This window comes from Puma concolor, chromosome A3 (genome assembly GCF_028749965.1).
Source record: "Puma concolor isolate L17-30 chromosome A3, mPumCon1.1.hap2, whole genome shotgun sequence".
NCBI classification, from domain to species: domain Eukaryota; kingdom Metazoa; phylum Chordata; class Mammalia; order Carnivora; family Felidae; genus Puma; species Puma concolor.
In genome coordinates, this window is record NC_141669.1 from 133,477,297 (window position 1) to 133,503,484 (window position 26,188).

At 46.4% G+C, this 26,188-nt stretch overlaps 1 protein-coding gene across 3 annotated transcripts in view; it reads left to right on the forward strand.

Moving 5' to 3' along the window:
- The window catches only part of DOK5 (docking protein 5), a 154,682-nt gene that overhangs the window by 116,015 nt on the left and 12,479 nt on the right, over positions 1-26,188 (forward strand). For all 3 annotated transcript variants that reach the window (XM_086702530.1, XM_086702531.1, XM_086702532.1), the window contains one exon: positions 5,719-5,854. In XM_086702530.1, the coding sequence (XP_086558656.1) occupies positions 5,719-5,854 (136 nt within the window). The remainder of the gene's footprint in view (positions 1-5,718; positions 5,855-26,188) is intronic.

Below are 26,188 nucleotides of genomic sequence, written 5' to 3' on the forward strand. Positions count from 1 at the left end.
AAACTGTGAGATAGCCCTCCCTTTCATCCTGCTGCTTATAGAGCACTACAGCGGGAAGAACGGAGGGCAGTGCTCCCTAAGATCTAGGTCAGGGCATAGCATGGGGAAAAACGGGAGAAAAGTGTTTCTTTGACTTTACATGTTCATAGAACATGAGGAACAGACGTATTAATAAACAACCCACTGTCTTTTACACTGGCCACATTTTATGACTTTGGATTGTTTGGGTTTTGTTTTGTTTTCATAAACTCAAGTCTAAAAAGTGATCATCACGGGGCGCCTGGGTGGCGCAGTCAGTTAAGCGTCTGACTTCAGCCAGGTCACGATCTCGCGGTCCGTGAGTTCGAGCCCCGCGTCAGGCTCTGGGCTGATGGCTCAGAGCCTGGAGCCTGTTTCCGATTCTGTGTCTCCCTCTCTCTCTGCCCTCCCCTGCTCAAACTCTCTCTCTCAAAAATTAATAAAAACATTAAAAAAAATTAAAAAAAAAAATAAATAAAATAAATAAAAAAATAAATAAATAAAAAGTGATCATGGCAGGGGTGCCTGTGTGGCTCCATCAGTTAAGAGTCTGACTCTCAGTTTCGGCTCAGGCCATGATCTCAGGGGTCATGAGATCGAGCCCCGCATCGGGCTGGGCTTTGTGCCGATCGATGGGTGCCTGCTTGGGATTCTCTCTCTCCCTCTCTCCCTGCCCCTCCCTGCTCATGTTTCCCCTTCTCTCTCTCTTTCTCAAAATTAAATAAATAAACATTTTTTAAAAACACCTTTTTTAAAAAGTTAAGAAGTGATGATGGCAGCGTCTGTACACATTTAAGGGAACCGTTAGGAAGCCTGGTGACATGGATGGTGGAGCCACAGGAGAAGGGACAGTGTGTGGCCGAGCACCCTCTGAACTGGAACCTTCTCTTCCTCTTGTCCACCGGGCTGACGGGCTTTTTTTTTTTTTTTAATTTTTTTTTAACGTTTATTTATTTTTGAGACAGAGAGAGACAGAGCATGAACGGGGGAGGGTCAGAGAGAGGGAGACACAGAATCTGAAGCAGGCTCCAGGCTCTGAGCGGTCAGCACAGAGCCTGACGCGGGGCTCGAACTCATGGACCGCGAGATCATGACCTGAGCCGAAGTCAGCCGCCCAACTGACCGAGCCACCCAGGCGCCCCTTGATGGGCTTTATTTAAGGTGCTGCTAACACTCAGACACAGTATACCTCCTGCAGCCGGAGAAACAAATCCCCCCGGTTATTTGCATTACAATCTTTGTTTAATGAAAGCTGCTTCTTTTCTTAAAGGGAGAATCACATTCCCGAATTCATATCTCCCTTCTCAGAGAAGAGGTTTGTATTATTCTGTGTTCACAGCCCGTGAGCCTCAAACACAGACTTTCTTCCCCAGCCACACGCCTCCCACTGCCGTGCAGCTGTTTTTCGCTTTCCCGCTGCTCCGGGCTGTGATTACACAGTTTCCATCCAGGCAGAGATGTGGTTGTGCCTCTTTCCTGAAGTTTTCCCCGAGGACCTCCTCTCCTTGGCTTTGACATTTTAAAGGGTTAAAATAACAACAACAAATCCTCATTAGATGCTTACCTTGACTTGAGATCCTTTCCTAAAGATAAAACACAGTTTCCCCGCTCTCAAAGGTTTGTCCGTGGAAACTTCGAGAGGTCAGGAAACTTGACCATGTTTCCAGCATATGAGGCTTTCTGTCCCACACCAACTAGAGCAGGGCCCCAGGAAACACAGCCGCGTTTCCCCAGATGTGGGATGGTTTTAGTGATAGAGGCATAACATGAAATGAATGTAATCTCACAATGACATTTTCTTCCCTCTTTTTTAGATTTTTCTTTTAAGTTTTACTTATTTGTTTTGAGAGAGAGAGAGAGAGAGAGAGAGAGAGAGAGAGAGAGTGCATCATCAGGAGAGGGGCAGAGAGAGAGGGAGAGAGAGAATCCCAAGCAGGCTCTGCACTGTCAGCTCAGAGCTGGACGCAGGGCTCGAACTCACGAAACAGGAGATCATGACCCGACCCAAAACCAAGAGTCGGGTGCTTAACTGACTGAGCCACGCAGGCGCCCCAAGTCATTTTCCTCTTAATTACCTTTTTGATCCTCCTGATTAAATTACAGAGAAACATTTCAGTGAGGTGTTGGCACATCTTAAACACATCTTCTAACACTTTCTACTTTACCTGTGTCACTAACGCGTGAGCAAACGTCCCGCTTAGATCTTTGACAAGAGGATCTGGTCAGAGTCTAAGAACATTTTGTTTTCACTGTATTTACTTTCACATCTGCCTTCAACTTGTAGTCGAGCATACTGGCTTCTACTATTGATTTGGCGATTCGTTTACGATACATTTGTTTAAGGGAAAGGAAAACTGAGCTGATTAAACAAGTATTAAATAAGGCAGCGCAAAGATTTGACAAACCAATGCGAGTCGTAGGAGATTGGCTTACGTTCTCAAGAGCCGTCCTGGGCTCGGAAGCCTCAGTGGTACTGTGGTACATCACGTGGTGTCTTACATTGATTTCTGTTTCTCACCCCAGTGGTCTCAGCGAAGGACAGGAGAACCACCGCATTAGCAGGCAGCCTAGATTAGCTGATCTCCAGCCAACACACGCACACACGTAAACACACCTACACACGGCACCAGCAGTCAACTGCTACTTTGTCTCAAGCTGAGATCCACTAGGCGATGATGCCCATGACTGGAACGGGCAAGACCCCACAGACCGCAGGTGCAGGACGTCCTCTGTGCTTCATCGGGAACACCATCTGCGGTGAATCCACAGCTCCCCTGAACGCGGAAGCCGCCTCGCGTGCACAGCCTCTCCACCACTGAACCATGGCTTAGGTGCTCCCTAAACCCCTTATTTTTGGTCTATTTCAGTGGTTTTCAGCTGGGGGCGTTTTGCCCCCTTGGGGACATTTATCAATGTCTGGAGACGTTTTGGGTTGCCACAGCTAGGGGATTCTACTGTCGTGCAGTGGGTAGAGACCAGAGATGCTGCTAAACACCTTACAACACACAGGACGGTACCCACAACAAAGAACGATCTGCCCGTACGTTGTTGCTCATGTCGAATGTGCCAGTGTAGAGAGACCCTGTTCTGTATTACGAGTTCCTAAAAGACCCTTCCCCGGGTTTTTTCTTCAAGATGGAGCTGCCAGAACCCATGTGGTTAAGCCTCTTTTTGACTTCATGTTGTGTTGCTCTGTGCGTATTTTCTTTTTTTTTTTTTTCTTCCGTATTTTCTTAACCATAGTGTCCCTGGCGGCTGCAGCCACAGGGAGGACAGGAGTCCCAGGGTTCACCTCACTTCTGCAATGTTTTGCTCCTAATTTTGTATCTCTCCTGGAAAGTGCCTCTGATCTGTTCCCCTCTGGTGTTTGCCTTCCTGATTTTCCTTGTTACTATGTAACATCAACACCCACCCCTTTCCCCAGCTCTGCTTTCCTTTCAGTGCACTTCTGACCAGTACCGTTCCCCAGCTCACCGCACCACCATGTTAGTCTTGAACCTGTTCACTTACATAGATCTTGTTTAGCCGAATACATTATAAACTTCTCAGGGAAAAAGCCCGTTTCTTTACCATTACATCCATTGCCGGAGCCCTTATGATTTGCCTTCTGTTTTCTGGCAAGTACCTTACTCCTTCATATAGAATATATGTAATTGCAAATGTGAAATGTAACATTGATTTAATAACTGCTTTGCAGGAGTAGAGAGAAGAGTACCATAAACATACGAGTCGAGTATGAGATGCATCCTGCTTGTAACAATGTTCAAATATTCTAAACACACAGGGACACACACACACATGCACATGCGCAGAGCACATGTTGCAAGTGAGGGAATGCAGAACCCACTGGCACTCCCATCTCACAAGTTTGCTGATTTATACTGGCCACTGTGGGATCATTTATTCTGGTTTTCTTAAATTCAGTCCCATTAGTATTTTTCCAATGTGGTATGTCTGTGTGACATGTCACTGGCACAGAGAGGGACAGTTTCCGATGTTGGGCATCTGTGCCTGTGGGAATGGTTACAGTCGGGTGGTGACTTCGCAGAGCGAAGCCTGTCATCTCTGGGAGCTCGTGCCCATTCCCGGAGCTCCTGGAACATAGGCCGCCCCCTCCGGCCCCCCGGCCCCTAGTGTGTCACTTGCCTTTGACCAAATCAGGACATTCTCTGTGCAGTTGTCAGACTGTTGTTCCTCCCTTCTCTTCTAGAAACCTCAGTTTCAATAAAACTTCCTCAAGGAAGCCGGGGTCCAGTTCTTAATTACACCTTTGCCTGGCACCGCCTCCTATGTCACAGTCCATTCTGTAGTTATTTACGGAGCAACAGATATAGGCCACGCCCTGTTGTAGGCACTGGCGGAAGATCTGTGAACAAATCAGGAACAGATCTGGTCTACCTGGAGCTTACCTTCCAGCAGAAGAGTGGAGGTGCGCATTGAGCGAAAGACCTCCTTTGTGCACTTTATGTATCATGCCTAACACCTTCAGTACGCTTACGTGATGGCTGTTATCCTCCTAGTTATTTCACGAGCAGAAATGCAGGCTTAGGCTGAGTAGTGCGTCGCGGCTCACATAGCTGGCAGGGGGCAAGCAGGGCCAGGCAGTCTGGAGCCCACATTCTCTGCTTATTGCGCTCTGCCTTGATACATACTTGCTTTGGGCACCAGTGAGTGAATTTCCCAGGTGCTTTCTGAGCTCCCGACTTTCTTCTAGATTCTTGACCAACTGCATAATTCATGGCCTGGAGTGACAGGTTCATCATTTAGGCAAAGTAATTCTTGGGAAATTCACAACTGTTGTATCTCTGTATGGCCACGGTGTTCTTATGTCTGAATCCGTATCTTCACAAAGAACGTGGGAAAGGCCCAACTTTTAAACTGTTTTACCTTCTCTGGGTTTTCATCCACTGTTTCTGTTAGTGTCAGGCCATAAGAAAGACTGTTGGGGCTTTTGGGACTACTTTGGAAGCCGGACAAAATGTCCAAGGTAAAAGCCAGTGGGTAAAGTGAAAAAAAAGGAATCCAGATTGATTTTGGAAATGAAAGAATCCTTAAAGCCATCGACTATAAGGAAAGAACAGAACCTGGAGTCATGGAAGCCTTCTTCCACCGCTGAGCTGGATGGCAGAGTTTCTTTTCTTGTATTTAATTTTTTTTTAACGTTTTTATTTTTGAGAGACAGAGTGCGAGTCGGGGAGGGGCAGAGAGAGAGGGAGACACAGAATCCTAAGCGGGCTCCAGGTTCCGAGCTATCAGCACAGAGCCCAACATTGGGCTCGAACTCATGAAGCATGAGATCATGACCTGAGCCGAAGTTGGAAGCTGAACCCTCTGAGCCGCCCAGGCGCCCCTGGATGGTGGAGCTCCTGATGAACTTACGATGCACGGACAGTAATGAGAACCTGGTTGCACAGCTGTCTTTGAGAGGCAATGTACTGGGATTACACTTATGCTTTTTTTTTTTTTGGAAAAAAAAAAAATTCAGCACCGAGTTAGCCTAGAATGAACAGTGTCCTGCCCAATATTAACAACAACGAATTGGAAATTCTGATTCTAGCCAACTTTACTTAGCGAACGTGAACAAGAGTCCCGACCTCATGTGAAATAAACGGCTCTGGTTTCATGGCGTTTTCTAGGCCCTTGGTGCCTTGGACTTCGTGGAACTGGATTTTCAGGAGCCCTCTGTTTTTGTTTCCACAGGATGTGTGAAACTGGGGAAGGGCTGTTTATCTTTCAAACGCGAGATGGGGAGGCCATCTACCAGAAAGTCCACTCTGCTGCCTTGGCGATAGCTGAACAGCACGAGCGCTTGCTACAGAGCGTGAAAAATTCAATGGTATGTATACTCCTGTGGAGTGCAATCCTAGAATATTTATGCTGAAAAACATGGCCAGCACTGTCTGAGCAGGTGGCTTACTCCTGTACTCACCCGTGTATTACTTGGATTAAATGCCATCCTTGCAAAGCCTGAAGAGCCAGCTGGTAACATAGTAACCGTGCATCCCTGCGTGTCTGCTTTGTGCCTCAGTTAGTATTACATGTGTGTGTCCTAATCAGTTTGGGCTCCTACGGCAAATACCATAGGACCGGCTGGCTTCTAAACAACAGAAATTAATTTATTTCTCACTGATAGCTTGATCAAGGTGCCAGCCTATCTGTGTCCAGTGGCACTGACTTCCTGATCCATAGGCGATGGTCTTTTCTGTGTCTCACTGATGGAAGGAGCGAGGGATCTCTCTGGGGTCTCTTTTATAATCCCAATTGTGAGGCCTCGCCCCTCATGCCCTGATCGCCTCCCAAAGGCCCTACCTCCTAACACCATCACCTGGGGGGTTAAGATTCCAATATATGAATTTGGGGAGGGGATATAATCATTAGTCTGTTGCAGTGAGTATGTTCATCAGAATCAATTTGGATGCATATGGACATCTACAGACACATCTGTGTAGATTATCTGGCTGTAGGTATAAATTTAAAGCAGTACCAGATGGTATAATTTCAACAGGGGCCAGAGAGAAGAGGGCTGAAGGGAAACGGGGGGTGAAACGTCAAAAGCCCCAAACCAGAAGACCGTTGACGTGCGTGCGACTGTGGGCTCCATGTAGGACATCTCTTGTTTTTTTCCAGAGAAGTCTAGGATTTGAGTCTGTATGTAATATCTTGTTGTTTGTAACTGTTGGAAATTGATTCCAGTTGAAACCAACAACGAAACGGTAATTCTTTGTGGGCCACAGGAAACCTGTCCGGAGACTCCATTCTTCCCAGAGCCATGCATCAACCATGTCTGGTTGATTAGCCTTCATAGACATTGATATATTAAGATACCACAAACACGAATACACGTAGAGTGTGTGTGGAAACACCTGCTCTGTTCAGTGCATCGTGTTAGGAACTGTGACTCGTACAGAGAATTACGATTCATGAATTTCTTCTTTGAGAAGAAGAAATTCACAAAATCTTAATGCACAAGAGTTAAATAATACACGTCATACATCGTGGCTGCAAACACATGCCTAGAGCTTCGCATCTGGAAGGAAATCTGCAAAACCAAAAGGAACTGGGTTAGTGTGGTAGGATTAGGGTAGTTTCAAAATTTATGATTTAAACATGTGAGGTGGTTGGATTTAAAGAGGGGGGAAAGCATACCAGTAAGATGATCTTTCCCAAAGCAGCCTCAGATCATTCCCAAATGACTTGTTCATGCAGTGGTCTGGGATTTTAGAGCAGAGATCAGCAAAACTTTCGGTAAGGGGACAGCTGGTAATACTTGGGGCTTTGTGAACCAAGATGGTCTCTGTTGCAACCACTTAATTCTGTCATTGTAATTTAGAAGCAGCCGTAGGTAAAAACATTCTCAAGGGGCGTAGGTCTGTCGCAAAGAAACTTTATTAATGGACACTGAAATTCACATTTCATGTAATTTTCACAAATCATGAAATACTCTTCTCTTGATTTTTTTTTCCCTATTTCAAAATATTCTTTTTTTTTTTAAATTTTTTTTAACGTTTATTTATTTTTGAGACAGAGCATGAACGGGGGAGGGGCAGAGAGAGAGGGAGACACAGAATCGGAAGCAGGCTCCAGGCTCCGAGCCATCAGCCCAGAGCCCGACGCGGGGCTCGAACTCACGGACCGCGAGATCATGACCTGAGCTGAAGTCGGATGCTCAACCGACTGAGCCACCCAGGCGCCCCTCAAAATATTCTTTTTGAACTAATGCAGTCTCGGTATCCATTTCCCCATATGCTTACCAATTCTAGATATTGCAATAAAGATAGGTAAATGAAAGGATGGATGAATGGATGGATAGTTGTAAAGTAGTATTTGGGACGCCTTGGTGGCACAGTCAGTTGAGCGTCTGACTTCAGCCCAGGTCAGGATCTCGCAGTTCATGAGTTTGAGCCCCACGTCAGGCTCTGTGCTGCCAGCTCGCAGCCTGGAGCCTCTTCAGATTCTGTGTCTCCCTCCCTCTCTGCCCCTCCCCAGCTCATGCACTCTCTCTCCCTCTCTCTCAAAACTAAATAAAAACATTAAAAAAAAAATAAAGTAGAATTCAAGTCACTTGGAACTTTATAGGGCAACATGCCATTGCTTTAAAGTTGTATAGCTATCCCATTAGATGCCTTTAAACATCTGAAGAAGTTTTTCCAAGATTACCTTATTGGTAAAGCCATCAATTAGCATAAATTGTTTTGTGCTTGAAAGGCAGGTTCTTCATGCATATGTTTTTCCATTTACAACCTCCTCATTACTTCCACTAAAAATTAATCAGGAATATGAGTAATCCGTTCAAATCACCCCTTTGCAAATTTAACTGGCAAATAATGTTGTTTGCTCTTAATTTGCTGCCTGCTTAAAGAGTTCCATAAAATGAGTGTGATTTTTAAGCAACAGCATCCTGTTTTCGATGGAAATGAGTAAGCTTCACAATGGGATCTGAATCTCAAGGAGGTTAAACGGGGATTAAGAAATGCTTAGAATCTGTGTACTTAAATCAATCCCTGATTTGGGGAGAAAACAGATGCCACAGGACAACGAAGCAAATAAAGACAACGCTGCCTGCCCACCCTCCCCGGGTTCCATTTCTGCCCTTCCTGGTAACTGGTAATGGATCCACATAGATCTGGATCCACATATCGTCAACGAGGAATTGCATGCATACCACTACTGGCTGGCTGGCTTCTCTGAGATAGTCAAGGTCATAAATGGAGAAGGGGGTGATGCTAACTGCTGGGCTTAGTCTCATTATTAGTTCGCCCAAACCCACCGTTGGCTGCTTCTGGTGGAAAACTCCCAAGACTGCCTCCACAGACAGGTGCTTTACCACGGGACCTGTGCCGGCTTCAAGTTGTAGCCTTTGGTGAATTGGTTTGGACCAGACTTGGGACCTGAATCCCAGCAGGTCACCAAGAGGAAGCTTGTGGGCCCAATAACAGCAAGGACAGCAGCAATCATAGCAGTAGGGATAGGCTGAATAATGGCTCCAAAGATGTCACATCCTAATCCCTGGAACCTGTGAATGTGATTGTACGTGGCAAAAGGGACTTTGCAGATGTGATCAAGTTAAGGCTCCTGAGATGGGGAGATTATCCGAGATCATCCAGGTAGACCCGGTGTCATCCCAAGGGTCCTCGTGGGAGGGAAACAGGAGGAAATAGAGTCGGAAGGTGATGTGATAGTGGGAGCAGAGGGAGAGAGAGATTTGGTTTGTGTGCTGATGGCTTTGAAGATGGAAGAGAGACATAGGTGACCCAAAGGATGTGGGTGCCCCTGGAGGCTGCAAAGACAAAGAGACAGATTCTGCCCCGGAACCTCCAGAAGGACCCAGATTGGCCAACACCTGGAGTTTAGCTTGGTGAACTGACTTTGGGCATTTGGTTTCCAGAGCTGTAAGAAGACAGATTTATGTTGTTTTAAGCCACTGAGTCATGGTAACTTGTTACAACAGCCATAGGAAACTAGTAAGTGATGATATCAATAATAATAAAAATATATCCTGGCTTTACTGTGTAACAAGCAGTATTTTAAGGACTTCCTAACCCTACGACCACTGCTGTATGGAAGGCCAAGGCCACCAGCTTGGAAGCTGGAATTTGGAACCAGTATCCTGGTATAGTCCCCACTCTTCTCCGCATCTCCCAACGAAGCCCCCAGACCTATTTTCTTTGTCCTGCGTGAGATTAACTTACCACTATTCTCAAAATCCCAACTTCGTGGCCAACCTTTAAAAACCGGAGAGGTTTCAAATAAAACTCAGCTTTCTGTGGTATCTTGAAGAGTGAGGAGGTCTGACAGCACCCATGTTACGTCCCCATGCAGCAGTAACGATCAGATGCACCCAGTACTCTCCGCCATCCCTGGGCAGATTGGGCATCTTCACTTCCCCACGGTCCCTACCTCTCCTGTGGTTCCTCTCAGCAAGTGGTTCTTCTCTGAGCACCGGCTGCCCGCGCTGTGGCCAATCGATGTCTTGCCTGGATTACTCCATGTGTTCGTTTTCAACTGCTGAGCAGCAAAGTACCACCAACAATGCACTGTAACACAACACACATTTATTATCTCATAGTTGCTGTGGGTCAGGAGTGTTGGCGTGGCTTATGGGCCCCCAGCTTCAGTTTCTCACAAGGCTGAGATGCTTCAGGCTCATTAGAATGGGGAAGGATCCACTCACAAGCTCACGTGGTTATTGGGGGGGTTTAGTTTTGTGTGGCGGTAGGATGGAGGGCCTCAGTCTGTTGCTGGCGGTGGCTTGGGGGCCACCCTCAGCTCTTTACTGCACGGGCCTCTCCAACACAGCCTGTCTTCACCAAAGCCAGCAAGAGGGAGAGTCTCCTTGCAAGCCGGAGGCCACAATCCTAGGCATCATAACCACGCAAGTGACATCCTATCAGCTGTCAAGTCCTTCCCATAGTCAGGGGAGGGGCCCACACAGAGTGTGAACACTGGGGGAGGGGTAGACCATGGAGGCCACCATCACGGCGTCTGTCCCCACACCACACAGCCTTCTGGGATAATATTTATTTAGTGCTTTGATTTCACCCTTTGAAATGCTTTCCCACCGTAGGGTGTTTGGCTAATAATGCCGGGCGTTTACTGGCCATCTGCTATCTGCCTTTGGTGTCTCTGGTCGTAGCGGCCAGCACCATTCACCAAGCCTCTGACGATATGCCAGGTACTTCACTTGCATTTTTCCCTCATCGCCACCTTGACTGGAAGGTAAACTCATTCATTCATTCATTCCTATTCATTTGTTCATTCAAGAATGTTTACTGAGGGCCTGACGCGCTCTGTTCTGTGCTCCAGGATATAGTGTGAATAGACATGAGGCTCATCCTCCCCAGGGCTCGCAGTATGAGAGTATTATCTGTGACCCTTGCCCTGGATGGAATCACAGTCCTTCTCAGAGAGATGAGACCCCTCGCGGAGTGGTTCAGGCACCTGCCTGCCGTCACTGAGCTCATTTCTACGGGAGCCAGGGATCCAAGACCCTTTTGTCTGGCTCCTGACCCGCTGCCTCTGGCCACAGCGCCTCACTCCCTTGGAGAGTTGGAAAGCTTTTCTATCCCTTGAATGTCCCCACCAAGAGCTGTCTTAGTGCTTTCAAATTACCCTGAATATCAGAGTGCCTTTCAGAAACATCGATCAACTTAGAGTGTGCCTTTTGGAAATCGCTGTTACTGTTACAAGAAATCCCGTTTTTTTGGGTAGTTTTGGCCCCAAATGGCAATATCCTATCTCCAAATTCCTCGCTCCAGTTCTCACACTTTAAATGCAATGTGGTGCTGTTCTGCAGGGAGAACAACAAGGGAGTGCTGGCGGGGGGTGGCTGGAGTATCAGGGGAACGACCCCCTGTGGAATGAGACTCAGCAGCAAGAACTTGTCTGCTCCCCAGCTGCCCGCTGCCCCTGCAGGAGTAGTTGCCGGGGACTCTGCCAGGACAGCTCGGGACTCCCTCGAGCAGCTTGCTATTTTTGCCACCTTGGAGATCAGTGTCTGTGACAAAGTCTAATTTTGGAACAAGGAGTGGCGGTGTGTGGGATGTTCCTCATTCCTCGCTGGGGCCTGTCATTTTTAGAATTTCCTTCAAGGCAAATCGAGTGACAAGGTGGAGAAAGACTAAGTTAGCAGGCTGTCCCCAGGGGGCTGTAGGTGGGGCTCCACTGGGGGTGACATCCTGGCCCCCGGTCGTAGTGACATCGTCGAGGCCCCAGGGTGCAATTTCTCCCCCGTGTTCTAGAGCCCTGGACTGGACCCAGGTTTGAGAGTTATTCTGAACTATTCCCTGCCACCTCTTTTTTTGATTGCCTAATTGATAGATTGACTTCCAAACTTGGTTCTGCAAATGAAGTGAAATGAATTTGGAGAATGCAAGTGACCCTCTTCCACAAGTCTGGAAACCAAAGTAATTCGTAGTCTAATTTAAAAAGCCATAGGGGCATCTGGGTGGCTCAGTTGGTTAAGCATCTGACTTCGGCTCAGGTCATGATCTCACCATTCGTGTGTTCGAGCCCCGTGTCAGGCTCTGTGCTGACCGCTCGGAGCCTGGAGCCTGCTTTGGATTCTGTGTCTCCCTGTCTCTCTGCCCCTCCCCTGCTCACACTCTCTCTCTCAAAAAAAAATGAACATTAGAAGAAATTTTAAAAAGCCATAAACTATTTCTTTTTTTTTTTTTTTCAACAGAGAGAGCATCAGGTAAATTATAGAATCAATTTCATTACTATTCGGACACTGAAATAAACTCTTCTCTGCTGCGGTCTCATTTGTATAAACACCCTTCCCCCAGCTCAACCTGCCCTCTGTCCCCATCCCTACCCCTCAGAAAAATCAGGTTTTATTTCTTTTCCTCTTTGTGGGCTCTGGTTAATTTGGTTAACTTGTGGATTTATTTATGTATTCATTCTTTTATTTATTGTTTCTTTGATTATTGTGTATTGCTTAAAGCAATCATCAGCTTTTTTACCCTCCTAAATGTAAACCCTTGTTACATCCTGGCCTAAAAGTTATGATTCAAAAGCTTTTATGGAAACACCTATCTATTTCTTGCAAAGAAAGCATTGTAGTAAGTCTTATGGAGAACATAAGTGTTAAAAGGAAAACGTTTTGCATCTTTTTTTTATTTAAAATTTTTTAACGTTTTTATTATTTATTTTTTTGAAGGGGAGAGAGAGAGAGAGACAGAGCATGAGCAGGGGAGGGGCAGAGAGAGAGGGAGACACAGAATCCAAAGCAGGCTCCAGGCTCTGAGCTGTCAGCACAGAGCCCGATGCGGGGCTCGAACTCCCGAACTGTGAGATCATGACCTGAGCCGAAGTCGGACGCTCAACCGACTGAGCTACCTGGGTGCCCCTAAAGCCTTTTGCATCTTAAAGGAGCTTAAAGTTTAGATAAGGAGTTATGATTTCTACCCCTTGATGCATGCAGCATTGAGCTCTGTGAGCTCAGTTTGCTACAATGTCGTTGGAGGACAATTCGTCCTTATTTATCAAAATTAAACTCGCATGTCTCTTTATGCAGCAATAGTACTTCCAGGAATTTACTCTGAAGATAGGACAGATGTATGGGTGGGGAGAGGATTTCCTTAGGAAGGAGGCATAAAAAGTTACCAGAAGCAAAGGGAGCAGTGATTTTGTTTTATGCATGTGGCTGAGAATTCAGATGACTCTGAATAAATTGATGCATGTCACTTTCATTCCCCATGAAAATAACCATTTGAGCGCATCTGGTGTTCAGCAAAATGCTTCACTGGGAAATGTGGCCCCAAGTGGTTGATTTCACTAACAGTCTGCTTTATCAGGCTGTGGGTGACAATGGAGGCATTGTTTTAGCGAGTTCTGTTCACCAAGTAGGTGTCTCTGCGGTGTTTTTCCTTAGCAGGAAAGCAGTCTTGCTCTCCTCCTCACTTTCTTTTGTTTTCTCTGTCTCTCTGTCTCTCCTTCTCTTTCTAACCTTCTCTAGGTAAGTCCCCGCTTTCCCTGACACTTCAGTAATCTTCTGTGATGTCTCGGTAGCATTTGGATGATCGGAACACCCATCACTTTCCCCGCAGATGCCAGAACTGGGGAGAGGAGTCAGAGGAAGGAAAGACAGCCCTTTGGGTCGTTTCTGCCAAACATCTGTCAGAGCTGGAATCAGGGTCAGGCAGCCATGGGAATGGGTTTCATTAGGAAGCCGAGGAAGACCACATGTTTGGCAGATTGCTACTTTTCACTTGAGAGAAGGCCCCTGGGACGGTGGGGGTCTGAGGGCCTGGTAGCATCACTGTAGATTCTGTGGCTCAAGATGGCAGGGGCCCTCCCCTTTCCTGGCAGCCTAGGCTTTCAGCCAGTTGCCATCTCCCTAAGCTTTGGAAATAGAATTCAGGTGCCTTCTACCTTTAAGTACAGGATTTGAGCCCATCCTTTAAGGCTTTAAGGCCTTCATAATATCCTCGGTGCTTTCTAGAGGAACGCACAGGATTGTAATATGAACTTTAGCTCTGGAGTAATAAAGAGGCCAGGTCTTAAGTGCCAGCTCAGTGTCTCTGCGCAAGTGACCCTTAGCACTTGTCCCTTGCTCTGTGAAGGGGGCTTTTATTAGTACACACCTTGCCAGGTAGGCTGGGGCAGGTGATATCTTGGCAAAGTGCCTGGCACCTACTTAATACAAATCAGCCTGAGCTGTTCTTATCATTGACTTGTAGTGAGAAAGGATAAAATGGCAAAGAGAGTGTTAGACTGTAGAGGTTTCTCATTCACCTAGCGATGCAGTCATCGAACCACATCTGACTGTATACCTCCTGTATGCCAGGAATCATGCCAGGCACGAGGCCTGTGGGCACAAACAAGGAATCTTCTCCACCACTGCCCCCCAACCCTCCGACCTCCCCACCTGCAGAAAGGAGAGCTTTGCTTATGAGAGACTCTGTTCCCTTTGGTCGAGGAAGGAGTGCCATTGTGGAGGCAGACGGTGGGCCATGCGACCAAAGCTGGCCTTAGCTCTCTGGCCATTTACTCTAAAATCCTGGGGAGCGGAGGAACTGAGTTTCATTCGTTTTTAAGTTTCCAGCCCCTAGCATTAGTGCATGACTGACAGGCGATGCCCAGAGCATATAAAGGGATGCAATGAATGAATGAACTAAAGAACATCCAGTACAGAATTCACCAAAGGGGGTAAGGGGAGAGGCAGGACTGTGAGCCGGGCAGTGTGTTAGTGGCAAACCCAGCAAAGGGGCTTAGTCTGATAGAGGGATAATTCGAGTCGGAATGAGTGGCCCCATCTGGCTCCGTGCTGAGGGTCTGCATGCTGTATTTCATTTAATTTTCACAGCTAGCAGGGGCACCTGGGTGGCGCAGTCGGTTAAGCGTCCAACTTCAGCCAGGTCACGATCTCGCGGTCCGTGAGTTCGAGCCCCGCGTCAGGCTCTGGGCTGATGGCTCAGGGCCTGAAGCCTGTTTCCGATTCTGTGTCTCCCTCTCTCTCTGCCCCTCCCCCGTTCATGCTCTGTCTCTCTCTGTCCCAAAAATAAATAAATGTTGAAAAAAAAAAATTTAAAAAAAAAAAAAGAAAAAAAAATTTTCACAGCTAGCCTGGGAGATAGGGATTGGTTTTTGGATCCCATTTGATTTATTTTTACAGAAACCCATGTATGTAGAATTTAACTAACTGCAAAAATATGATGATAGGGATGGTTAAGCCCTCCAGTAGTTTCTCTCTTGGTGATTTATTTGTGTCTATTCCTCCTCTGCCCTCCTTAGGATCTCCTAAATCTTGTTAGAAGTTTGTACTCCTCTCTCCATGTTTTTGTCTGTATCCATATAATCCCATATGGAAATCCCTATCTACAGACACATGTGGATTGACGCGCACAGGTACACGTAGAAGGCGGGTGTTTGAGAGTCGTCGTTTCTATTATAAAATGGTGGTGCTGTTACAGATTTCTTAAAATGCCCCCTTGTTTTTCCCATTTAGTGGTAAATCCCTGATAGAAATACCGTACTTATTATTTTTATTCTCAAGTTAGCTGACACACAGTGTAGTCTTCGCTTCAGGAGTAGAACCCAGTGATTCGTCACTTCCGTACGATACCCGGTGTTCATCCCAGGTGCCCTCCTTAATGTCCATCCCCCATTTAGCCCATCCCCCACTTCCCCGCCCTCCCCCCATCAACCCTCAGTTTGTTCTCTGTATTTAGGAGTCTCTTATGGCTTGCCTCCCTCTCTGTTTTTATCTTATGTCTCCTTCCCTTCCCTTGTGTTCATCTGTTTTATTTCTCAAATTCCCTATATGAGTGAAATCATGTGATATCTGTCTTTCTCTGACTGACTTCTTTTGCTTTAACATAATACCCTCCAGTTCCGTCCACGTTGTTGCAAATAGCAAGATTTCATTCTTTTTCATCGCCGAGTGGTGTTTCATTGTATCTATATATCTATATCTGTATCTATTATCTATATCTATATCTATGTATCTGTACATATATATATCTTCTTTATCCTTCATCAGCCTATGGACATTTGGGCTCTTCCCATAATTTGGCTATTGTTGATAGTGCTGCTATAAAACATTGGGGTGCAGGTACCCCTTTGAGTCAGCAATCCTGTATCCTTTGGACAAATTCCTAGTGGGGCAATTGCTGGATCATCAGGTAGTTCTGTTTTTAATTTTTTGAGGAACCTCCACACTGTTTTCCAGAGCGGCCACACCAGTTTGCGTTCCCACCAACAGTGCAAGAGGGTTCCCATTTCTTCACATCCTCGCCAATATCTATCCTTTCCCGACTTGTTAAATTTGGCCATTCTGGCTGTTTGTGAGGTGGTATCTCATTGTGCTTTCGATTTGAGAAATACCATACTTAAAAGTCACAGAGCATAGGTCTGATTCAAGGGTGAGCCGTCTGTGGTCCACGTGCAAAATCTGGCTTATGCCTGTTTGTGTAAGTAAAGTTTTACTGGAACACAGCTCTGCCCATCCATTGCTGCGTTGTTATGGCTGCTTTCACACTGAAACAGAAGAATTGATTCACTGGCATGATGGAGACTGTCTGGCCTGCAAAGCCACTTGTTATATGGCCCTTGACAGAAGAGTTTGCCAGCCTTGCTCTTGCTCATTCCTTTTAATGGAGTGCTTGATGTTTCAGGGTCTCGATGTAATACTACCTTATTAAGCCTGTCTCTGGGAATATCAGATTTTGGGGGCCACTGATAATACCACATCACGCATCCTTATATACATGCTCTTATATGTGATAACTTTAACTGAGTGTCTGCGCTATAATGTATTTAGCTGAATTTTCTAAACCCAGGAGCAGGATTGCTGAAGTAAAGGTTGTTAAGTATTTTAAAACTTAAATAGGTATCGCTATACTGCCTTCCAAAATACTGGAGTATTTTGGATTTCGTTGGTAGCATTATTAGGTCAGTTTCATAGAGGGAGAAACTGAGACTTGGTAGCTCAGAATTAGTAAGTGAGGAGTCAGGACAGGAGTGGAAGGTTCAGGATGTATTCCGTGGCCACTGAAAGGGAGGACCAATCGTGGGGACTTTTCTGCAGGCAGAAAGCACAGGACTGACTTCTAGGGCCCTCGTGTGTTTGTGGGCTGGGCGCAGGGGAGAGGGGAAGAGATTGGGGAAGGGAGACTGGGGGCACTGGTTCTCCACCTTCAGAGTGCATCACAGTCACCTGGAAGGCTCAGTGAGCCACAGGTCACGGGGCTCTACCTCCCGTGTTTCCGCAGGTCTGCAGAATGTCTAGTAAGTTCTCAAGTGAGTTGCTCACTGCTCTCAAAGTGGCTCTCAACGCCTCCAGTGGCTCTGAGGAGCTGGCTCCTTGATCCCTGGGACAAGAGCCAGAGACCGCACAGCATGGGGCCGCATGCCCTGACGTCCTGCACACGTACAAAGATGCATAGGAAGACATACGCCCGTCGGTTGAGGAGACCGCTCTGGTGGGTGTCTAATTATTGGACACTAACCCATACAAGAGCTATTTGCTGGGACTTTACAGTGTATTTGATAAACCTCAGAAATCTGTCAGACTTGGCAAACAGACTGCACGCTCCACGAACACGTGCTCGTTTTGATGCCTTTTTTCTTTTTTTAAGTATTGTCAAAGACCACTGGTCTCTTTGAAGGGAGACATTTGGTCTGGATTTTTAAGAAAAAACCTAACATTTTAAGATTCAGTTCAACACAGATTTACTATTCATGAGATAGACGAAGTGCTTCTCTCTGGCTAGAGATTTGAAATTATGTTTTAGCTTCTCTGACAACTCTTCTCTAGTCTCCTTGTAACTGCTCCTGGCTTTCATTTTCTCCTACGTCTCATTTGGAGAAGACCCAAAGGAGTGAGGGCTGGGGACGGGGAGGGCCTGTAAAGCTACAGGGTAGGGAGGTGCCTGGGTGGCTTGGTCCCTTAAGAGTCCCGACGCTTGGTGTCTGCTCAGGTCATGACCTCACAGTTTGTGGGTTCGCGCTTCATGTCAGGATGGGGATTCTCTCTCTCCCTCTCTCTCTGCCCCTTTCCTGCTTGTGCTCTCGCTCTCTTCCTCTCTCCCTCTCAAAATAAATAAACATTAAAAAAGGAAACTCCAGTGTAGGAAGTAGAGAGATGTTTGCTCTGTGCAAGCCTGTTCGTAGAGGAGTGGGGTCCTTACACGTAGTCCTCAGTGCCCCATTCCCAGCTGCAGAGTTCTTGAAACTAGTGAATGGGATGGTGTGCAGTTGAGGGAGGAAGCTGTGATTTATTTTGAGATGCGTTAGTTTCAAAAGGAGATTTTCGGATTGAGGATTTGATTTGCACATGATGTAAAATTGCAAATCTTGCATGAGGTACCTGGAGTGTAAAATAAGTCTCTCTCCTGTGCATTATCACCCCAGACCCTGTAAACTGTATCCCCAGTTTACGTTCTCAAAAGCACTTTGCCGGATTCTTTTGTATCCTTCCAGAACGCGTATCGCTCATTAGATATAAAACATGTCTATTTAGTAATACATTCATTCATTCTACAAATATGAGTATCTACTTTGTGGCAGGCCCTATTCTAGGAAGCAGGAGTAAAGCACAGAACAAGAATCAATCCTCAGTCTTCAAAGAATTTGCTACATTGTTGTGGGAGATAGACAATCAACAATAGGCATATAAATCCATAACAAGAGTCGGTGAATGCTGTGAGGAACACTGCAGTGTACAGCAGGAGAGAATGATGGGGGTTTGTTGCTCTGATGGGTTGATACTCTGGCAGAGAACTGAGGGAAGTCAGGTGTAAGCCTTGAACATTTCTGAGGGTCAACTCTTCCAGGCAGAGGGGACTTTAAGTGCAAAGGTCCTGAGGCCATTTCATGCTTTGCATGTTCAAGGTCAAGGAGGCTGTGATTCTGAAGCAAATAAAGTGAGGAGAAGAAGAGTAGGAGGTGTGGTCTAGAAGTAACTAGAAGCAAGGCACTATGTGACCTTGTAGCTATGATAAAGACTTTGGATTTTTCTTGCGATGGCTTGGGAAGTCATTGGAAGGTTTGGAGAAAGGTGAGATATGCTGACTTCACTTTTGAAAGGACCTCCCAGGCTGCTATTTGGAAAAGATTTGTGGTAGATGGGATAAGGGTACCAGCAGGAGGACACATTAGGGAGCTATTTCAGCCATCCTGGTGTTCAGGTGAGTGCCATGATATGGACCAACATGGCGGGCTGAACGTGGTGAAAAGTAGGGATTCTCAACACAGTTTGAAGATTGTAAAAACAAGATTTGCTGATGGATGAGCAATCCTATAGGACAGAGTGAAGAAGTAGTCTCACAGGTTTTTTCACCTTCTTCTTTAACCAAAGCAACAGGTAGAATGAACCATTTATGTAGAAGGGGAAGAGATTGGAGGGAGCGAACAGTCAAAAGCGGTAGTTGAGGTTTGTACGCGTTCAATGAGGGATGCCTACCAAGCATGTAGGTAGAGGTGGGATGTTCAACACACAAGCCTGAGGTTTAGGGGACAGATCGGAGTTACAGGTATCCATTTGAAAAGCATCAGAGTGCAGATAGATGATACTTAAACCCACCCCAGTGATGAGCTGTCCCTGTGTGCGTGTGTAGATGAGTAATTGTGGCCCCTTGTTCTTAGGATTGTTTCAAAATAGCTTCACAAAGATCTGTCTACCTTTTTCTTTTTAATGGCTACAGATTTGTCTGTTGTGTAGATGCACAGTAATGTGAAGATAAGACTGCTTTTTATTTTTTATCTTAAGAGTAAAAACGAAATTACCAACTCATCTACATTTCTGATGTACAATTTGAAAGTAATTTTTGAGTCATTCTAAGATCCAATTTGACATGTAAATTTAAATTAAATTTTAAAATTCATTTAAATAGTGGCAATCAGAAAAGGTGTTGATTAAAGTGGGTTCCCAGAATAAAAATTGTGGTTAGCAGGAAAAAAAGAAACGTCATGAAGGAGAGCGGTCAGAATTTAATTCCATGGTCTCATCTGGTAACTTAAAAAATGGTCAGGGAGGGGGCACCTGGGTGGCTCAGTCGGTTGGGTATCTTGATTTTAGCTGAGATCATGATCTCACGGTCGTGAGATCGAGCCCCGAGTTGGGCTCTGTGCTGAGTGTGGAGCCTGCTCGGGTTTCTCTCTCTCCCTCTCTCTGCCCCTCCCCTGCTCGCTGTCTTTCTCAAAATAAATTAACGTTTTTAAAAATGGTTAGGGAAATGAACAAATAAAGAATGGCACACGCAAAGGATGGGCTGTGACATAGACATTAAATGGCATGTGCAAGATAGTAGTGTGTAGGAACATTAAGGTATGTTCACAATATATTAAATGTGAAAGAGGATGACTTCACAACATATAAACAGTCACGCAATTTGTGTTAAATACACATTATGTATGCACGTTAAAAAAAAGACTGGAAGGCAATTATTAACGTGTTGAAAGTTCTCTTTATTTCTTTGCCTTTGTTTTTTCTAGGAAATGTGTATAGGGCTTATTTCAAATCTACCTTATATTCTTTTGTGTAGTTCCTGAACATAATAAAAATATATCAGTACTAGGAGAGAAAGAATACAATTTTATTACAGGTTTAAAGTGACTTGTGAATACAGTTTATCACAAGACCATAAACATCACGAAAATGTGGACCTCCCTCCCACCCCCTTTTAGGCGCTAACAAGCAAAATCCTACCGAATCTAAAGGGAGCGCTGGCCAGGAGAGTGTATGCTCCCCAAGGTGGGGGAGGGGCAGACTTTGGTTTTAGGGGGGCTCTAGAGCTCTGGATTTTCTCCTTTTCCTACAGTTATTCAGTGCCTGCGCTAAGAGCTCATTCATACTTAACATTCACTGAATTCATTGTATACCAACTGGGACCAGGTGATTAAATATGTTCTCTAAGCATATTTTTTTTATTTAATTGGGTGGCCTTTTCCTGTTGTTTCCCAAAAACTTCTTAAAGCTTCTGTCCTCAAGCCAGGAACAATCCAATATCAAATGTTTAGGTTTAAAAAGAAGATGTGACTGTTCCTCCTAGGACCTTTTTTAGAAACTCTTGCTAAAGACAGTATTTTGATTGACACAGGGTTAATGACAGTATTGCTAAACTTAGGGAGCCCCACCGTTAAGTCATGTATGTTCTTAAAATTACCTGTAAGGTAGAAGCTGTTTTTCTCTCTTCTTTACTCATGAGATATTAAGGAATAAAGGAGGTTAAATAACTCGCCTATAGTCATGCAGTTATTAGTGGCAGATTCCAGACTTTAACCCTGGTTTTGGCCAGGTTTGGGTTCTTAACCACGGTAGAAAAAAAAATTTTATTTGTTTATTTCTTTTTCCCTGAATGATTGGTCCAAAGGACGCAGAGCAATGGTTCTCCAAGTGAGGTCCCTGGACCAGTAAGATCAGAACCATCTGGAAACTTGGTAGAAATGCAAATTCCTGGTCAGGGGGGCCCAGGAATCTGCCTCTGAACGAACCCTCCAGATGATTTTTTGGCTTGCTAAGGTGGGAGAACTGTTGCCCCAGGGCCAGGAAAGCCTAGGTGAAGCATATTTTCAAATATTCTTCTCACAGGAGACCAAGTAGGCGGAACAAGAAGGCGGCGTAGTTCGCGAAGGCGGAGAATGTCAATGAACACGGAGGGTGGTGTGAACAGGGCTGAGCACTGAGCGGGATGAAAGAGACACTGAGGTTCAGTTTTACCTTTTCTCTCTCGAGTTGTCCCTCTGACTCAACTTTGCCCACACTTTGTGCTTAAAATACCCATAGAAAGTAAGTGGGTTTGTGTATACTTGGACCGAGGGTGTTATCAGAACCGCGTGAGCTTTGGGAGTCGGTCAGGTCGAGCAGACGGTCTGGCGCAGAGGTAGCTCTGACTCACAGCTGAATCTCATTGTCAGAACCGGTGTCCCGGTTCCGTCTCTTCGGGGACCGGGTTCGGTAGGTGGAAAATGGCGAAATGATTTGCATCTGCAGCGTTGCTAGTGGAAAACTGCTCCAGTTACTGTCAGGAGCAACCCGGGGGAGGTGGAAGAGCCCGGGGAGGTTGGGAGGACTCCTCGAAGCGCCAGCCTGCTGTTGCGATGACGCAGGCCTGTTTGCAAACGGCTCCAGACGGATGTCACGGACGCGGCTTCTGGTGCTTATGGTCCACCCCGGAGCACGTAGATGCGTCCTGTCATGCTGTTCCATTTCGAGCCACACGGTGCTCTGCTGTAAAACGGTTGGACTCCAGAGAAGGGCGATATGGCGGAGCGTCTCGGCTGACACCCACCGCTGCTCTGTGCTGTGGTTCTCACCCTCAGAAAAGAGGTGCACAGAGCCACAAGTCTTGGGCCAAACCACATGAAGAACACGGAAACCAAAACTGGGGTTGATGGCGTGGAGGACAGGTTTTTTTGGGGGGGGGGTGGTGTTTGTTTTTCTCACTGAGAAGCTATAAATAGCGATCATTAGAATTGTTTCTCTCCCGAGAGGGTTGATATGATTTGCCCATCATTATGAGGGAAGGGCCTTGGCCATCAGCATTTCCCTCACTGTGAGCGTCTCGGGGAGATTTTGAAAGGACCTGTCTGGGTTGTTGACCATGATAATGATGGGGGACCGTGCTTGGGCTGTTTGTCACTCAAGTTTAAATGTCGCTTCCCCTGGGACTGATTGGCCAGAAGTAGCCACCCACTAACTTATGATATCATGCCTTTTTTTTAGAAGAGAGAGAGCGAGCACAAGCAGAGGAGAGGGGCAGAGAGAGAGGGAGAGAATCACAAGCAGGCTCCACGCTGAGATCAGAGCCTGACACGGGGCTCGATCCCACAACCTGAGGGATCACGACCTGAGCTGAAATTAAGAGTCAGACGCTCAACCAACTGAGCTACCCAGGTGCCCCAATCATGCATTTTTTTTTAATAATCTGCATAGCACATACTACTATCTGATTTTATTGTTGTGATGACAGCTTACAGAGATACAATTCACATACCATACAATACCCCCTTTCAACTACACAATTTCATGGTCCCAATACATTCATGGAGTTGTATCCATCACCACAATCAATCCGGAATATTTTCATCACCCCCAAAGGAAACCCACCACCTTTAGCCATCCCCTGCACAGCTGTAGGCAACCACTAATTTATTTTCTCTTTCTCTCTGGACTTGCCTGTTCTGGACATTTCACGTAAATGAACTCATACACTGTATGGCCTTTTGCAACTGGCTTTATTCCCCCGGCTTCCTGTTTTCAGATTCATCCACGTGGTAGCAGGTACCAGGACCTCGTTCTTTTTCGTGGCAGTCTGATGGTGTTTTTTGTGTTTCATTTCTTCGTCTCATTAAAAGCGAAGTTCTATGAGAAAGGACACCCTGAGGCTCAAACAAGAGGAGGATGTGTCCCATATCACAGGGTCCCTGCGGAGCACAGCCTGAACTGGAGCACCCTCTCTGACTCCACGGCCCTTCTCTGTTCCCGGCAACAGTGCTTTTGTGCCTTCGAAAGCCGATCGGTTACCACTGTTGATTGGTTGAGTATTTCCGGCCACTGGACAGCATCAGCACTCTTAGGCTGGGGCAGGAGAGACCCCTGTGCATCCCTGCTGTTGAGGGAGAAAGTTTGAGTTGTTGAAGTATAAGAGGGCATTTGCTTGACTTTCCCGAAGCCTGACTTTCTTCCCTGGTGGGATCTTGAGCTAACACTGCTAATAGAATGAATAAATGTGTAGAGCTGAACTCCCCTGCTGCTGGACTATCCTGGCCAATTGTGCATCTGCACATAGGCAGGTCTTTCCCCGAGGCCTTGCTTCTGCTCGTCACTTGAATAGCAAAGTGGCAGGAAGCAGAGTCTTATTACCACGTCCCCCACAGCCAGTGAAAGCCGTGTTAATTTAACCTGGACCTGGGGCTTCAGCAGGCAGCCTTGGGCTAACAGTGCTTCTCATATCCTGGGTTGATTCGGATTGCTTTCGGAGAACTAGTCCCTGCTTCCTGGGCAAAAGCGGGGTTCGTGCGTCCATCCATCCATCCGTCCGTCCACCCACTCGTTCATCCACTCATTCATCCATTCTGTATTTGTGAAGCTGCTGGAGGCCTCCGTGAGATGCTGGGGGTACGGAGCTAAAATACTTGCCACCTTCCAGGAGTTTACGGTCTACAGTAGAGGTGGGGTAGTCGAGCAGCTATCAACAAAACAATGAAATGCTGGAAATCAGAGCAGATCATGAGATGTCTGGAAGGAGCACTTGATGCCGTTAAGGGAGAAGAGATGTCAGGAAAATGTTGAGGGTCCCTGAGCTGACTCCTGAAGGCAAGGTAGGCACGAACCAGGTGAGAGAAGTGAGGAGATGAGGCACACACACACCACACACAGCCCGTTTGTCCTCGGGCCCTCCTTTCACGCTTGGGGTGGGACTCGCTCACGTGCGGGCAAACGTTTAATAACACGTTGCACGCATGGGTGCACAGAATTGGGAAGTGATTCACAGAAGCATACTGTTTCAGCCTGTCTCCCAAGTGGATGTAACAGTCTCAGATAACCTCAGATCACAGATGACAGTAAAATAATCAGAAACTGGTGAGTTTTCAGTCACACCTGTGTTACGACTCGAATAACGTGTATACACTTGTAGACGTGATTTATATCTAATTTATTTCACTGTAAGGTTATGTAATGTAATTCTTACTGATGGCTGTATTTAACGGCCAGCTCTCAAAATGCCTGAAAATGCACGAGTTGGCTTTTGCAAGCTGGTTCGAGCCAGCCCTACCGCATCATGGATTGGACCCATTCTTCCGTCCGCAAGTGTTTACCCAGCATCCACTGTTAACCTTGTTTACCAGGCGCTGTTCTGAGAGCTGAGAATACATCAGTGAACAAAACAAATGACAAAATTCTCTCCTGGTTCTAAAATTCTGGTTTTTAGCCGTTCTTTTTTTTTTTTTTTTTAAGTGTATTTATTTTGAGAGAGAGAGCGCGGGGGAGGAGCAGAGAGAGAAGGAGAGAGAGAATCCCAAGCAGGCTCCACACTGTCTGCGCAGAATCCACTGTGGGGCTCAGTCCCACGACCGTGAGATCCTGACCTGAGCCAGAATCAAGAGTAGGATGCTTAACTGGCTGAGTCCCCCAGGCGCCCCTAGCCACTGATCTTCTAACGAGTCTTGGGTATATATGCACCCTGCCTTCTTCAAGCTGTACGCATGACTGCCTTGCACTGACCACATGCATTGTTCCCTGTGCGTGGGGCGTATCATCCCCAGATCTGCTAGTGTGGCAGACATCCAGGCCTCTCAAGAGCCTAACATTTAGAAGCAGCAGCTAAGGATGCCTAGTGTGACCTCAGACATCCTGCAGCCCTTCTGTGGACTGAGGTAGTCTGGGAGATGTACTAAGAATGCAGTGAATCTCAGTGACCCGGGGGAGATTACTGGGGATTAGATTGTGTGGGTGGTAGCTCCCCGAGGAATTCCTCTCTGACTGCTTCCTGTGGGCACTCCCGCTGCTCAGAATTTTTTTTTTTAATTTTTATTTATTTGAGAGAGAGAGAGAGAGAGAGAGACAGAGCACGAGTGGGGGAGGGGCAGAGAGAGAGGGACACACAGAATCCGAAGCAGGCTCCAGGCTCCGAGCTGTCAGCACAGAGCCCGACGCGGCGCTCGAACCCACGGACCGCGAGATCATGACCTGAGCCAAAGTCGGATGCTTGACCGACCGAGCCACCCAGGCGCCCCTACAATTTTTTTATGTTTATTTATTTTTGAGAGAGAGAGAGAGACAGAGCATGAGCAGGGGAGGGACACACAGAATCCAAAGCAGGCTCCAGGCTCCGAGCTGTCAGCACCGAGCCCGACACGGGGCTCGAACCCACGAACCGTGAGATCATGACCTGAGCCGAAGTCGGCCGCTTAACCGACTGAGCCACCCAGGCGCCCCTACCTACTGCTCAGATTTTTAGGCCCCTTTCTTTCCTTTCTCAGACGTCCTCTATCTTAGCCCTTATTGTAACGTCTTGGACAAAAATTCCTTGAGATTATAGACTGTGCCTTAAAATCAACAAGTATTTGTTGACAAGCCAAATAAATGTACTTTCCATTTATTGATCAGGCGGCCAAACCTCGTAAGCTCTGGAAAAATCAGACAAACGTTTATGAGCACATGTAAAGGCTGTTCCCCATTTTGGCAGCCGTGGTTTTAAGAGGCAGTTGGAATTTAACTAACCTT